The 16,839-nt window shown below is 46.3% G+C and overlaps 1 protein-coding gene across 3 annotated transcripts in view; it reads left to right on the top strand.

Moving 5' to 3' along the window:
• Window positions 1-14,499, top strand: part of CAMK1D (calcium/calmodulin dependent protein kinase ID) — a 408,286-nt gene extending 393,787 nt beyond the window's left edge. For 2 of the 3 annotated variants that reach the window (XM_004425363.3, XM_087420822.1), the window contains exons 8-11: window positions 1,127-1,205; window positions 7,672-7,759; window positions 8,684-8,801; window positions 10,381-14,499. In XM_004425363.3, the coding sequence (XP_004425420.1) occupies window positions 1,127-1,205; window positions 7,672-7,759; window positions 8,684-8,801; window positions 10,381-10,499 (404 nt within the window). In that variant the 3' untranslated portion in view covers window positions 10,500-14,499. Of the gene's footprint in view, window positions 1-1,126; window positions 1,206-7,671; window positions 7,760-8,683; window positions 8,806-10,380 lie in introns of all 3 variants that reach the window. The other variant, XM_087420821.1, reaches the window with a different exon arrangement.
• The last annotated feature ends 2,340 nt before the right edge of the window (window positions 14,500-16,839 follow it).

Genomic DNA, 16,839 nt, shown 5'->3' with positions numbered 1-16,839 from the left:
GTGGCAGAGCTGGGATTTGAACCTGAGCCCTCACTCCAGAGCCCACATCCTGGTTACCATGCCACACCGAAGTGTTCCGATTTCCTCCTCAGGAATAAAGATCAAAAGCCAGACCCATGTAAATGACGTCTCTCAAGCTTGTCTGCTCACTGACAAGATGAGGACGGTAGTAATACTCCTCCCTTCCACAGAGGGCAGTATAAGGACCAAATGAAATAAGTGGAACAGAGCTCTGTACTCCCTGATGAGTTATTCAAATAGGGCATTTGTTATTTGTGTTAATTCCTCCTGACTGGAAACACCCTGCTTTCTTCCTCAGTCTTCCAAAACCTGGGACTGGAGTACCGTTCTCCAAGGCTTACAGGAAATTGCCACATGGGGAATATTTAATTTCTGAGCTAGGAAGGGCACAGCCTTCCCCAGGAGCCCAGTCCTGGGGCAGTGAGCTGCCAGGCCCTCCGATGATACAGATTTCCGGCCTGGCACATGGGTGCCATCTTCTGGTTCTGTGACCCAGTCCATCATGTTCTTGGTGTCCTGCTTCTGGGTCATACTCCATCCTGGGCCTCCAGGCACTCTCCACTTCCCCACCAGGGCACGTCTCATTGCCTCACAATTCCTGCTCTTTGTAATCGGCTAAGGGGGCTGCAGGTGGGGTTTCTTGAGGGCTGTGTATCCACAGCACCTGGCCGGCTTCATAGGTATTCAGGGGATTTCGTTCAATCAGTGATGTCTGAAATATGGAGAGGGCATCAACACAACAGCTCCCCAGGGTAGCAGTGAGCAGAATGAGAGGCACGTGATGACAAAGATGTTTCACCTCTTCTCTGAACCAGATATCACTAGCTTCAAGAGGGAAAAGACTTTGAGTTGGGTAGTCAGGGTCCCAGGCCTGGCTTGGCTACCTCTTCACTTGCAGGTCACCACTCAGAGTCCCAAACCTTGGCTTGCCTTTTCACCAAATGCTGGTACCACCTGCCTTTGTGTCCAAGGTGCCCTAGGGTCCATGGAGGGCTAGTCTTATAATTTTCGTGCTGCCCGTGACACTCTCAAAGACCTGGTGGTATCATATTGTTATATCTCAAGCCATAGACTGACTCTTCTCTCCTGCTTTCTTTTTGAACAGCAAAAGACTTCATTCGGAATCTGATGGAGAAAGATCCAAATAAAAGATACACGTGTGAGCAGGCAGCTCGGCACCCGTGGTAAGAAAGATCACCCTAGAAAGACCGTGTCCTCTAACGCCTTCCCAGAGAAAACTTCGTGTTGGCTGTTGTCATTGTGAAAGCCACAGGGATGATTAATAATTTCATTCAGGCCAGTGGCTGTAATCCTTTCCCCAAGCCAACAGGTGGATTCTTCTGTTCCCTCAGGACACAATCTTCTGAAGGCACTAATGACTAAGTGTGTAAAAGAGAGCTGTAGCTTTTTCACTTTCCATGAAGTATTTTAGGATCATTTTTATTGAAGGTGATTCCCCAAGGAGGCATTAAGATTAGAGTTTTATTCCTTGAGTTTATTATTCAGTGGTGAGTGAATTGACGTTATATATTCTTTTTCTTTTATGATGCTTTTCGAGTTAGGTTTCTTCAACTCCAGAGGGATTAACTGAGGGTTTATGGCATTCCAGACTCCATTTTTAGCAGTGCCTGGGAGGCCACATTACTAGGTTTGAAGCCAAATTCACTGTCAACTAGCGGTGACTTTGGGTTTATACCTAATTTCTCTGAGCCTCAATTTTCTTATCTTTAAAATGAGAACAGCCATATCTCGCTTATAATGTTGACGTAGGAAATAATTGAGATAATGCATGTGAAGGGCTTAGCACAGTGTCTGGTACCTAGTAAATGCTTCATTAAGCTATAATTATTAAAGCACATGAGCATCCATTCTGAAACAAAGGCCAGCAGTAATAAAATATCCAACATAATAGAAATAAGCGGACAGACCTTGACTTCAGAAGTCCCCCCTAAGAAGTGCTCTAGAAAACCGCCCCCTTGTGTGTTCCACCATCTCCTGTAGGATTTCCTCCAGAGTCTTACAGGCCGGTTAACCTTCCAGAGGAGACCTGCTTACAGGTGGTGTCATGACCCAGTTTTACAGCATTTTCATTGATGGTAACAGCTGTCATTTATTGACACCTGTTGTGTTCTAGGCACTGTGCTAATTGCATCTCATTTATTATCTCATTAAAATAGCATCTCATTTACTTTCTTTAGAATACCCTGTAAGGTAGGTTTTATCTCTATTTCAGAGATAAGGAAATAGATGTAGAAAGATAAAATAACTTAGCAAAGATGACACAACCAGCTAATGGCAAAGCCAGAACTGTCAGATTCCAAAATGAATGCTCTTAACCGCAATGCCAAAAGAAGGAAAAGAGGAAGAAAGTTTCTGAATAAGGAGGCAGTTTTGATTGTATATCATCTTGATATTTTTTAGTAAGTCATTTTGGGCCGTAGGTCAAAGTATGTGACAATGAAGATAGTAGAGGTTTTCTTACTGCATAAACAATAGGCCCTTAAAGCTGTATGAGACTTTTTTCCTAGTTTTATATATTTTATAAAACATATATAATATATATATAAAATATATTTTATAGAAATATGTAATAGAATATATAAATATGTAGAAACAAATTTGTATATTTATTTATATATTTTGATATAATTGACTTATAAGACTGTATCAGTACACAGCAGAATGACTTGATACAGGTATATATTGTGAAATGATTACTACAAAGTTTAGTTAACATCCATCACCTTTATGTAGTTACCAAAAAAACGTTTTTTTCCTTGTGATGAGAACTTTTAGGATCTACTCTCTTAGCAATTTTCAGATACACCATACAGCAGTGTTAGCCATAGTCGTCAGGTTGTACATCACATCCCCAGGGCCTGTTTATCTAGTATGTATGAGACTTTGGGGATTATCTCATAGAGGAGGAAGATGACCTCAAAAGAGAGGAAGTGATTTGCTTCCTAGTTCTTGTGCACTAATCCAGCCTTGCTCTGTGGAAGGCGGGAAGGAGGCCAATGAAAACCTAATATCTCCTTCACCAGATATTTTTGAAAAACTAAAGAAGAGTGAGGTCAGGTTTACTGAGGGGCCCTACAGAGGGGGCAGGGTGGGCTTAGGAGAATGAAGAAGGACTTCACGGAGATGCTGAGCCTGGCACCAAGAGAAGGCTTTTCCCAAACCATCCAGGGTGGGGAGGGGATTCCAGGTAGAGCGAATGACCTGGGCCATGCATGGAGGCTTAAACTGCACATCCATCCTCGGTACCCCAGTATTTGGTATTTCTGGAGTAAGACTGGGCAAAGGAGCAAGGTAGGAGTTGAGACTAGAAAGGAAGGCAGAACTAGCAGAGGTCTGGCGTGAGCTCTGGTGCAGACTGCTTGAGTTCAAGTCCTGGCTTCACCATTTATTACCATGTGGGCAAGCTCCTCAGCCTGTGGGCATCCCCTGTAGAACTGGGATCATAAATAACAGCGGTACCTATACTGTTTTTTTAATATTGTACCAAGGAATTTGTTCTTTTCCCATTGGGCAGTGGGGGCCCCTGAGAGATTTGAAGCAGGTTGATCAGATTTGTATTTTAGAAAATTCAGCCTGGCTGCAGAATAGAGGATGAGTTGTGGGAGATGGGCATGGGAGGGTGGCAGGAAGGCAGACTAGAGACAGAGAGGAGGCTGGCCCAGAGAAGGGTGGACGTGGCCTGCCCAATGCAACAGGGATGGAGAGGATGGAGAAGACCACGAAAGACACTCCAGGGGCGGGGAAGCTACAGCTCCTGGGCAGACCACTGGTGGGTGGAGTGAGGCAAAGAGAGGGGTCTGAGGTTATCCCCAAGTTTCCAGTTTAAGGGACTGGGAGGATGATTGTGCTGGGAGAACAAGCAGGCTTGAGTGAAAGAGAATGAGGAAGGTGCAGGAGTCATCTAGGTGGAGATCTGTGGTGGGCGCTTTGCTGAATGAGTCTGGAGCTGAGGAAAGAGGTGAAGACTTCGGAATCATCAGCTTGGGTCACATTAAGACATATTAGCATGTGAGCTACATGGATAAATGCCTTCTTACTTCAGAGGTGGTTTTTTCCCAATGCTTTATAATTTTCACTGTGAATTTCAAAATTCCCAAGAAGTCAAACATTGGAAATTGATAAGAACCAATGCATTTGACTCAAGCATCACTGAAACACCCCACTTGCCTGCATTTATGATATACTTGTTTCTTTGATGTAAAACTGCCCGGGCAAAAGAGAACGTGGATTCAGTTGAGAGCTGGCAGAAAGTGGAGTGATTATTCAAGCGAAGCCTAGCTTTATTAACATCCCCATTCTGGAATCTGTGGTCTCGGCACATTGATGATATCCAGAGGGCATCATCTCTTATTCTACACCTGCTCTTCCGGCTTAATCAAGGCCACCTAGGGCCAGGAGAGGCGTCTGGAAGTCACAGACACCTTCCATTAGCCTCAAAACAGACCATTCCAGACCAAAGAGGGCTCTTTTCAAAGTTGTCCTCATAGAGGGCAGCCAGCCCATCTTACCAGGTGTTTCCCAAGGCCTGATCACTGGAGGCTTTGCCTTTCTCTTGGTGGTGCATGGTAGGGAACCAACAGGATGCTGGCTGGTGGCCAAAGAGTAGGAATGACAAGTGGCAGGATAGGAATCCATTTCTAGTTTCAGGGAAGCACCTTGATGGGGTTCATTTATCTGGTTCGGATTGTTCTGAACCTCTATCTCCAGTTTCATTGACCAGCAAATCAAAGTGACAGTCCTGGGTATCAGCACCCCAGGTGATACTTAGCCAGATGCCGTTTCCATGGCAACGCACTGTGCCTACCTGGGGGGACATCGTGCGATGGTCAAGCCAGGGCAGCATCTGCAGCCCTCTCCTCAGTGTTCATGGAGACCCCTCCCCTCTTCTGGGCTCAAGCCAGCAGAGCTGTGGTTGCCCCTAGGAATGGGGCAGCAGCCCAGGAGTCTGGGATACACACAGGCATCACCAAGCCTGTCTTGAGCAAGTGTCTGGAAAAACACAAAATCACAGCCATGGAGGTAGAGCAGACCATGTACAAAACACAAAAACACCAAAAGGCAAGGAAGGATGAGTGTGATGATCTGTGTGTGGAGAGGGGATAACAAGACAGGCCTCACAAAGCACGATTTATATAAATCCCATCTACAGTGTTAGTATAGGGGCTAAAACTAGAAAACGAGGGAGAATAAGAGACCTGAATGAAATGTGGGTGCCCATAGCTTTCCGTGTGTGTGTGTGTACAGATTTTTAAGGAAATTCTTCTGTATCAGAGGCGTTCAATTCCTAGGACAATAGAGGTGACAACCATGATCCCTTCCAATTCTAAGATTCTGTGCCTCCAGTTTTGTTGATGAATAATGATGACGCTAATAGCAGCGAGCATCGTGAGCTTCATACGCTGTCATTGTAAATCTGCTGACTCATCAGGAGCAGCAGCCGCCATTTCCATTGCAGTGCCCATTTGATGAAGAGCATGTGCTATGGTGGCCCATGATGGCTGCACCTCCCAAGAAGACTGCCTAACGGGAGCCTCTGGGCCCCTGTCCACCCTGCTGGATCCTTACCCAGCTGCAGCATACTCCAGGACTGTGGGAAATGAGCACGGAACATTCCTAAAGTGATTGCAAGTTTGCATTTTCCTTACATCTCGGCCCATGCTAACCCACAGAGAAGGGAGTCTCCTTGACCCCCTCACTGGTCTGTTTGGTTTGGAGCCTGGCTCTGCCCTGTGGCAGTGCTCAGCCCAAGGAATTCCATACTTCCTACCACTTCTGCCCTCTCGTTTCCAAGAAAGAGCTGGCCACTGACAAGTTGGAATTGGCATCCTTTTCTGAGGACGTAGCTTTTTAAAAAACAGGTGCAGGAGGAAACACATTAGCTGTCAGGGAGAAAAAGCCTCATAAAGATGTCTACAGTCCCCTCCCTCCTCGCTACTCTTGTTTCGGATGGATTTGCTCACTCAGATATCCTATTTCTATTTGTCGCTGTGTGTCTGGGGAAAGGGGGCGATTGACAGTTGTTGGAAATGGAAACCTGGTTCACTTTGGTTCATTTGTGAGTGTCCTCTTGGCTAAGTATTTTCAGCTGCTGGGAAAAAGAGAAGTCTATTAAGGGGGGGTGGCTTTTAGCTAGGAATATCAGACTGTATGCTAAACTTAGGCCCAGCCTGGCACAGACTTAATGTCCCGTCCGTCATCTATGTTTTCAATTCTAAAGTGAAAGCCTGGGCAGGTGGGAACATTTTTTATTCAGGGATGATTTCTTGTCTGGATAAGCCCTAAGGTTGTTCCTTTCGTTTCCCAAAACAGTTGGATGTAATAGTCTGTGGCATCCAGGCTCTTTTGGATCTGGGGCCATCCGGGTCTGGGACATGACAGGTTTCCCCACTTACCGGTCACCTTCCAGCCAGGAAGGATGATCAGTGTCCCTGGCATCTATCTGCCCCTTAACTTTTCCAGGATTCAAGAAATTATTTCTTAGGCATCAGATACCAACTTAGAAGTTAATAGTTTGGTGCTAAAGGAAAGGCAAGATGGAAGGATCCAAGCCCAGAAAAGATTGAGAGCAAAGCACAGCTTCCTCTGAAACTGGGGGGAAGGCCAAGTGGTTGAACGTAGAGGGAGGATGGTGTTGAGGGTGAGATGGGATGTGTGGGAGAATGAGCTGTGAGCGACCTCCGGGGGATCAATAAGACCCAAGATTGTAAGCCAAGAGAGAGAAGAGGGAGGTGGTATAGCAGAGGGAGGAAGTAATAGAATGAGGGGGACTCTAAGCAGGAGGTAAAGAACAAACCTACCTTCTTCCCTGCTCACAGAAGACTCAGAAACGAGGAAGAACTAATGCCCAGTAATGTCAAGGAACCAGTTCAATGTAGAGTGGACGTGGTCCTGGCAGTTCTGAGAACTTTTCTAGGAAATGCAGGAGTAGACGATATGCCAAGCAGGGCTGAGCTAAGGCTGGGAACCTCTCCCTGAGCACAGAGAAGATGAGGGGCGCCTGGTGTGGTTGTTGGTGAGTAGAATGTGGCAGGGCTCAGTTCCTCTGGGATGGAGCCAGAAGGGAGCTGGGGGCCCAGGAATGTGAGCAAGTGCATGGAGCAGAGGTCATGGGAAGAGCAGAGAGAAGGGGCCTTGGGTAGGAGGAAACTGGGAAGACGGCCCTGGATAGGGATCTGGCGGTCAGAACAGACAGGGAACACGTTTGAGACCTCGGAGGTGAAACACTGCAGGATGAGAGCTGGTGTAGAGGGAGAGGGAGGGAGAAGGAAGGGAAACTGAATTCAGGCTGTGTTGTCATCGTGGATTCTGATGTCAGAAGGAATTGGGATCAAAAAGGGAAGAAGCAGGAGCCAGGCAGAGAGGTCAACCTGGGAAGGTGCCGACCCATCCTGGAGAGGATGCAGAGTACAGAAGTAGGACCAAACTTGGCTTGCGGTGGTGGTGGACTGTGTGCGTTCAGACAAGAGCCATAGGGTGAAACAAGCAGCCTGGAAGGGCAGTGGGAATCTCGCCTCTCAGGGAACCTTAGGAAAGGGGTAAGATAAGACTTCCCTGGGAAAGCAGCTTGGGGCCCAGTGCCAGAGCCCCCCAAAAAACTCTTTTGAAGAAGCATCTTTGCCTTGCTTTCAGGATCGCCGGTGACACAGCCCTCAACAAAAACATCCACGAGTCCGTCAGCGCCCAGATCCGGAAGAACTTCGCAAAAAGCAAATGGAGAGTAAGTCTTCTGTTTGTTAAATTCCCAGTAAGCTTAACTACTCACATGAAACTTGCCCTACAGTTTGACCATTTCTGATTTCTAAAAGTTACTGTCACCCAATTGGATGAAAATCCCCAGAACCTCACCCAAATAATTTTGCTAATTTTAACCGATAACGATGAAGACTTGAAGGGAATATCATGGTGTGGAAGAATCAAGTATGTGATTCAACATTTCTCCTCTGTGATTCAAAAATAGCAATAGCACCAGCTCTTACTCATGTGCTATTTCTTAAGAACATAATCCCTGTTGTCTTCCTTTACTTTGCTGGAACTTTCAATAGTCAACTTTTATTAAAGTGATATGAAAGGCAAAAAACAGGAACTCATCAAAATTTTCTGGTAAAAATGTGATGGATTTAAACCATTGAGGTTTCGTGATCGTCGACTGGTGACCTAAACCTTGTGTTCCCAACAGCATGAGTGATTAAGAGCTGGCTGTTTTGCCATGAGGGACTATAAAGAAACAAAATTAATTCCACTGACCTACTTTATTCAGAGGAAATGCTATTATTTAGGACAAAAGCACCAATAATAAGAAAATAAAAACTATTTTAAAACATCCTATTTTAAGATATTATATTATTATAATATCCCTTCTCTTGAATTGTGGAGAGAATTGGTTTACATTTATTCTGTTTATTATGTCAGAAGAAAAATATTTTTTTTAATCTCCAGAATATATTTTGATGGGGGGAGGGGTCAAATAAATTTGCATACTTTGGGAAGAAGAGGCAATATAAGTTTCTTCTCTAGAGTATCATGAGAACATTTTAAGATGTTTGAAATGCTTAGGGGAACAGGAGGAACAATGGGAGACAGTCTGAGTCTTTTCTAATTCACTGGAATATTTTGTCTGCTTTTTTCCTTTCTTACATTTCAGCAAGCATTTAATGCCACAGCCGTGGTGAGACATATGAGGAAACTGCATCTCGGCAGCAGCCTGGACAGTTCAAATGCAGGTGTTTCGAGCAGCCTCAGTTTGGCCAGCCAAAAAGATTGTGCGTATGTAGCAAAACCAGCGCTTGTCCACGGGCATTTAAGACAAATCTGGGATGGAGAGGAGGGGACTGTTTGCTGAGTATCTGCTGGTTCTCAGGCACTTTCAAAACTTCATCTCATGTAATACTCCCAACAACCCGAGGACATTATTTAATTTTTAAAAAAATTAAATGTGAATACACAACCTTAGGTATTATTGTTTCCATTTATAGAGGAAATGTCTGTCTCTTCTATGTCTGTCTGTCTGGACAAAGCCCAGACACGTTCTGATCAATCTCCTCCCCCTGTGATTTGCTTCTTCTTGTTCAGTGACTCTGGGGGGCTGAGGAAAGGAGGGCAGAGATTCAGGACAGCCTCATCTCACTTACTTTTAATTGATATTTTTTGATGAGGATGATGATAATTGGAGCTGATTTATGTTAAGTGCATTGGCTTTGCAGTCAGAGTAATAGTAATAATATTTCATTATCCTTCCTCTTTACATGGAATATTACATCACTGAGGGCAGACTTACACTCTCCTTGTTTCTCTCTCCCATGCCCCCTCTGTATATTTAACTTAATCTCTTATTAGGCCATTCCACTGGCTCCTCTCACTTCAGACAAGCTGCCTTGATGGTCCCCATCGGCCCTCATCTCCCTAATCGTTGAGCACCCTTCGGCTTGGTCTCGCTCTGGGCATCACATTTCTTCCCATTTCCCTCAGAAAAGGGTTCCCTTCCTCTCTAAATAGTCCTCCCATCTCATTCGGGAATGTCCAGCCCTTAAATTTTCCCAAGAAATCTCCCTGACCCAATCGCAGACTACTGTAGACCCACGTTTACATGTCAGCGTAGATCCTTTCCACCCTCTGGTCAAAGGGAACCCCACAATCGGTCATTTCTTTGAAGATTCATACAGTGGCTCTGACAGCAAAACCATCTTAGTAATTTATTTTATGGATCTCCTTATGTCTGAGCCTACAAGTTCATGGTGGGAGATACACTACTGGAACTAAGAAACAGGATTCATCCCACATCAGGACCTTCTGGTACCAACACATCCACTGGGGAGCATTGTAGTGCAGCGTGTGAGTTTTTCTAGGCCAGGGGACTGCTGAGCTCACACAGGAATAGGGGGACAGCCCAGTTTCAGTGCTCTGTGTCACAAATGCTTCTTAGCCAAGAGTACAGACAGCACAGCAGGCAGGATCAGAAGGGGGCATCACATTCTTTTTTCATTCTTAAAATCCCTGCTTCGCGGAGCTATGTAAGAAATAAACAGTTCTTATAATGACGGTATGTATTCAACACCTAGCCCGATGCCTAGTCCATAGTAAGTGCTCAGTAAATGGAATCTATCCTATTATGAAGGCTAAACCATGTCATATTCAAATGCAAAGCAGTTATAATGAAAAAGGAGGGGAGAGTTGAGTCTAAGAAAGCATTTTGGACACATTGCAAATGTTTTCCTATAGGTAGGTGAAAATTTAGAGTCAAGTGCATAGAAGTTTGGCCCCCACAAACCCTTGCGGCGGGAAGGGGGGGTGAGTATTTCCTTCTGAAGTTTTGAACCCCTTGTGTCCACTGTCCCCCTGCAGGTCTGGCCCCCTCCACGCTCTGTAGTTTCATTTCCTCTTCATCGGGGGTCCCAGGAGTGGGAACGGAGCGGAGACCGAGGCCCACCACTGTGACGACAGTACACTCTGGAAGCAAGTGACTGGCTCTGGAGGTGGGGCCCGGGGGGCATGGCCAGGGAATGGGGCCCCCGGGGGCCACCAGTGCCACCAGCCACTCCAGAGTGATCCCACCTTGCATGGTGCGCCTTCCTGCACAGGACTGGAAGACAGAAGTTTTTTTATGGCCATATTTTATACTGCAATTCTGAAGTGTTCATTTCTCACAAACTGTACTGACTCCAGGGAACTGATTTAACAGGATCTGGTGCTGTATATACGAATCTTGCAATGCTCTATCAGAACCTTCTTTGTCCTCTCCCCAACTCCTGTCTTTTCGGCTCTTCTCAGTATAGGCAACCGTCTATGTTGTATTTTTTCATTAATGACAAAAAGAGGTTTCAACTGGATTATTTAAGTATTGGTAAATATTTTGTGCATTAGGGCTTTATTTTTTTCCTTTTAAGAAATATGTCCTTTCGATATATACTTCTTAGTTACATGACCTGTATCTTTTGCTTGTCGATAGTAGAGTTTTATGTTAACCTTTGAGAGATTTTTTTTTCCGTCCAAGGGGAATTTAAAGGTATTTTAAAAAATTCTAACAAGAGGATCGAGAAGCTGTCTCCAAGGCGAAGAGTGCACTTTACTTCTGTTCCGTCTCTTTCTCTCCCTTTCCTTGGAGGGGCAGCTCTCTAAGAAGACAGCTTAGTGGTTCTGCAGGCCTGTCTTCTCTCCGGAGCAGTTTTGGGAGGGAACCTGCAGACAACCTCTCCTGGCAGCTTCTCCAGCAAACCCCTCGCCAACCGGAGACCCTAGGGACCTCTTGTCCTCAGCGGTCAGAAATTAAGAAGCCTGCTCCCCCGAGACTAAAGACTAAACTTCAGAGGCTGGACTTGCTCTGAAGAAGATGCCCACCCAGCAAAGATTTAAGAGCCCCCTTTAAGGAACAAGGAACAAGAAGGAACAAGATGTCATTTAGTTTCAAGTGAACTTCCCACCCAGCTCTCGTTTCTCATGAGGGGTCCCACACAAAAGCTCTGCTCTCAGCTATGCAGTTTTAAAATGAATCTCTCTCTCTCTTTTTTAAAAACGCATTTCTAATCTTATACTTCAAATGGCCTCTGGCTCACATAAGTTGTTTCTGCAAATTTTTACCCTGTTCTTCTGATGTTATCGGGGGAAGAGAAAGAAACGGCCTTGGAAAAGAATCCATTTATCTAGGGTGGTGAGGAGAGGTGACCTGCCAAGCAAGCAGGATACTGGCCACTGCAGTGATGGCCAGAGAGTACCTCAACCAGGCCCAGCCAGTGCTGGAAGACGTCCCTCTGACCAGGGAAATCTGAAACCAAAGACCTATCATGGTGGGGTCACCAAAAATCCCAGTTTGCCCAGGTCTGAAGGATTTCCCGGGATGTAGGACTTTCAGTGCTAAAACTGGCAACGTCCCGGGCAAACCGGGCCACGTCCTTTCCCCACGTGGTGGATAGGTGTGTGGGCTAGAGTGAGCACAGTGTGTAACCCAGGGCAAACCACTTTTCAAGGAGGCTTCAAGGATGCTGCCTTGGAGAGGCAAGCAGGTGGCTCCAAATGCCAGCTTTGCAAAAGCCCGCCCTCGGCCCTGCTGCCCACGTAGTGCTGCGAGTCTGCATTCCGCACAGTCAGCCTCAAGCCCACCGGGTGTCCCTGTAGGTCTGCCTGATGGTACAACAACTTTCCTGGCTGTTGTCCTCATGCCCTTCTACAGTTGGCCAGACTCGGCAGGTCTGTGGGTCAAGCCATCTTTGTCACCTTTGCCTATGTCCAGGCTAAATGTTTAGTGATAGCCCCTAACACACACACACACACACACACACACACACACACACACAGTGTTACTAGGTTCAGCAGCTCCCTCCTGCCTCTCTTAGGATGCCAGTGCGGGTATGTATAAGAGCAGCCAGAACACAGGCAGCTGGCCAGTATTTTAAGGCATTGGCCGGCACGGCCCTGTGGCCCACCCAGAGCCTTGGCTGGTATGGATCCTTCACACTGGAGAAGCCACTCTGGAACCATCGTTCCAGGGCTGAAGACAGGAGAGCTAGGGTTATTGCCTCTGTGCTTGCCAGCAGCACTCCCTACTTTGTGCAATTTCCACAGAGCACTGCTGGGTTTCCTTTGGATACGTGAAAGGAAAGTGAGGGCCAGCAAAGGGCAGCTCCTCCCGCTTCCACAAACAGAAATAAGACGTACTCTTTCCCAGGGTCACACAGTCACTTCTGGCAAATGAAATGAAGGTCTCTGATTCAACCAATGCACGAAACTTTTGCATGTTCTTCTGAAACAATACTACTTCCGCTTTCTATCTTCTCACACTCTGCAAAGTTTGCCTTGTCCTTAAACACATTCCAGACCAAACACTGTTCAGTTTGTTTCTTAAAAAAAATACTGTACATACCTGTATGTAACCCACCACTCTTTTGGGGGGCACCTGGTCCAAGGTTGGGGCTGCAAATGTACCTGACATTTGCAAAAATGCGTTCCAATCCTCTGATTTTCAGAGCTGAAAATGTTGAGATAGAAAAGGTGAATTGGGCAGATTCCCCAAAGGGAGCTTATTTCCCGAAGACGCCAAGAAAACTAGTCTGCAGATGAGTTAGCTGGAAAACCTCTGCTGTGGACAGCAGGCTGGGAGGGGAAAGAGGAAGACAGAGGCCCATGCCCCATTCAGCCCGAAGCTTCATTGTGGTCCCAGTGCATCCCAACCTGCAGCCCGGGCGTGGGCGCAGGAGCCCAGCCCCACTGTGAAGTCGGCCCTGCATGCTGGCCAAGGCCTGGCCTGCCTCCTGCTCTGCGCCCAATCAGATGGGAAGGCACATCAGCCCTTCCCGGCCTTCCCTGCCACCGGCAGCAGGAGCAGCTTGGCTTGTGCCTCTGGGGGACTCCGCTTCTGCAAACACAAAGGCTGTGCATTTGGCAGCCAAACCCGCAGCATGTGGCTGCCAGGTCTGGTTTTGCGGACAAAGCAAAGTGTGGAATGGCTTCTCGGTGTCTGTATCTTTCTACACCAAAGGGACAAACCGTTGCATTCACCCTCTGTACTAATGCCGCTTCTGCATTCGCCATATCCATTTTAAACCTTTTGGTCTCCGGGGAACTTCTCATAAGATGATTATGTCTTCTGATCATTTACCGGATTATTTTACTTAGAGGTGATTTTATTTTCTTGTGGACAGGAAAAAAGAAAATGAGAAGAGTGTTTGAGGCTTTAGTCATAAAGATAAAACATCATGAGGGACTCGAAAGCCCCAAACACTAGATAAATTATTTCTCAAAGGAAAACCTTAATCTGGACAGACTGAGATTCCCAGGTCCTCCTGGTAGCCCTGCACTTCGGGGAGCAGGGGTGCTGGGGCAGGGCTGGCAGCCAAGCTTTCGGGAGAGAGAAAGCAGGAAGAGGAGCCTCTGCTTAGATGACTGTCCTGTACACTGTACAGTGTCCTTCCCAGGGACACTGGCCTTCAGAGTGGCATCAGACGTGTCCAAATGGCGACAGGAGAGCCGCAACAGTGTCTCTGTTTTGAAAGATGAGGTGGCGTGTTTCAGAGATCATTTGTCTTAATCCCATCTTCAGGTTGGAAGACATAAAAGGCCTGTCCAGAATAAAATTTGGAACAGTTTCTAAATTGGGTCTAGTCACTACGGGTAACGTTATTGCCCTTCTTGCAGCACCCCCAACAGTGAGCGTGTTTTCCAGAAGCTACGACGTCAAACCCGGGAACGTCCCCGTGTCTCTTATTACCAGGCTTGTGATTGGTTCAATTTTTCCATAAAAACATGCTTGTCCAAAAGAAGGGAAACTGTGCATTTACTCCATGCATGTAGTCAACTCTGCAAGAAGTTGAACCCACCTAGGTTTGCGGCACTGCAAAATTGTTAATGGGCCCATGTAGCAAATGATTCTCTGCCTTGACAATCATGTACACATATCAGGATTTCTATCATAATGATAACGAGATTGATGACTTCTTGTTTTCCTCCAATAAAGACAATTAATCACCTTCAGATGTATGTGGTTTGTTTCCTCCCTAAAGAGCCGAAGGTGGTGTTTCCAGAGCTCTCTGTCCTCCTCTCTCCCTAAATGTTTCATACCACCGGCCCAATGAGCAGGAAGTGCCAGGGGTGGGGGAAGGAGTGGGCACATCTCGGCGTCAGCGTTTGAGGGTGCCCACGTTTAACACCCTGCTGGATGGGAAAGCTCCCCTTTTTCTTTGCTGCTGCAGAAGGTGGCTGGAGGGGGCCCAGCAACTGAGATCACACTCACTAGATAGCGGTTGAGCAGGCACACACCCACACATGTCCATTTCCTCAGCGCAGCCTTGGAGTTCTCGATGCCCAAAGAAAGATTCTTTTCTGGGCAGAAGGCTGGCTGCTATCTTTTTTGGGAGGGGGACCCACAGTTCGTAGGTTATCAAATATATTGTGAGGATTGGGTCTGACGACCAGACTGGTCCTCCAATCCAAAACAGTAAGTGGTTGTGTAGGGGGAGACATGAATTGGACGTGTGTTACAGAAATGTAGAATTAACGCTGTCCCACACAGCCAGTATAACATGAAAACAGCAGGGCTTTCACGGAAATAATGAGCCCCAAAGGAATAGAGTATACACCATCTGAATTCTAGTTTTTCCTTAGTTGATTATGGCTTCTCTTAGCCCGCACCCTAATTATGAGGTATATCAAAAGAAAGGGATCATTCAGTGGGTGCATAGGTGACGTTGTTAATGCATATCTTATGGAACAAAAGGACTTTGGTAACTGAACCACTTTTGAAAACTGTTTGTAGGGATTTATTAAAGAGAGGGCTCACCAACTGTGAGTGAAAATTTAGCCAAAGCAAATGTACAGAAGTATAAAACTGATCCTAATGGAAAGTAGGTACTTGTTTGGGCCTTAGAGTTGAAATGTTTAAGGTCAGACTTTCTTTTTGCTTGGCTTCAGTATCATTGACCAGGCTAGCACCTCTATCCTTCAGACATTCACCCAACCTCCCTGTGGCTCAAAAAATGTTCGAGGTGCACTGAAATTCACCCCCCAATTTCCTGTATTTTCTCAGATAACTTGTGGTCTTACACATTCTCTTGTGAATATCTATCATTGACCATAATGCACTTAGAAAGCCTTCTTGTGCAGTAACAGGATTGTCCATCCAAGAAAGAGCAATGCCCGATCACAGCAGGCAGAGAGCTTGATGGCAAAAATGGGTACGAATTGTGTGCACCCAAATCCTCCTGGGCCTCCATGCCCCCAAGAAGAGCAACCATAACAAAACTCTATCTCATAGAGAAAGAGTCTGGAAACAGAATGTCTTCAAATGACATGTGTGCTGAGCCATTTGGCTGGGCTAGTTGTGGTCTCGGGTACATATGTCCTGGGCTGTGCCAGTGCTCTCTAGTTCGAGAAAGACTGAAGAAGAGAAACTGTGCTTAGCTTCATCTTTTTACATATTTGGTTGCAAAACCTGTGCTGAGCCCCTAGAATGTGTAATCCCCCAAAGAGCACCCCAGTCATATGATCTCTTCATAAGAGAACTAGTGTGTGTGCGCGCACGCACGCGTGCACCCACCATGCAAGGGCTTCCAGCGGAGGGGCTAGAAGTGGGGGCTGCTTTCCAATCCACACCCACCATGCCAAGCCACACACCCTGTGCAGGGGAAAGGGGGCTTGTTTATCCACCCCATTCATTCAAAGGTGCCATATAGGGACCTGCTGGCTTGTGTGTGCCCCAGCTGGGAGCTATGAGACAACTAGAACTTTGATCAGATTTGCAAGGCTGGAGAGCTGCCAACTGAGAGTTCAGAAGGCCCAGGCTCCAGGGGGAGTTCATCTGTCCTCTTTTGTTCAGAGATGTGAGAGGAGGAGAAGAACATTAGCCTTCAAGAGGCTATCACTAAGGATTGGCACACAGAAAAGCACTTTATAGACCTCATTTGGCATCACAGCTGTAGAAAAATGTGTTGGCCTCCCTTATCACACACAAGAAACCCAAGGAGAGTTTGCCTTTCCTTCAGGTCCACTGGCAGCAGAGAAATTAGATCGCAGAGCTCACAGAACCCATGACCCTCCCCAATCTATTCCCCTAATCAGTTCCCAACAATGCCTTTCAGGTGGACTCTGTCATAAGCTTTCTTTCATTCATTCATTTATTCATCCCATTTTTTTTGAGCACCTACTATATTCAAGGATTCTCATTCATACTCAAAAAACCGAAGTCAATCTGACATGGATCCTGCCCTCAAAGGCTGCATGACATAGGGAACCCTGGAGTCAAGCCTGGAAGGCAGGGTAAAGTGTGGACAGGAAGAATTTAATAGGAACAGTGTGAGCAAGAGTATGGAGGCTGGA

The sequence above is a fragment of the Ceratotherium simum genome, chromosome 32, assembly GCF_057802395.1.
Source record: "Ceratotherium simum simum isolate JZ-2026a chromosome 32, ASM5780239v1, whole genome shotgun sequence".
Lineage (NCBI taxonomy): Eukaryota > Metazoa > Chordata > Mammalia > Perissodactyla > Rhinocerotidae > Ceratotherium > Ceratotherium simum.
The sequence above is the reverse complement of the archived record's forward strand: the minus strand, read 5'-3'. Positions and strand labels throughout refer to the sequence as shown.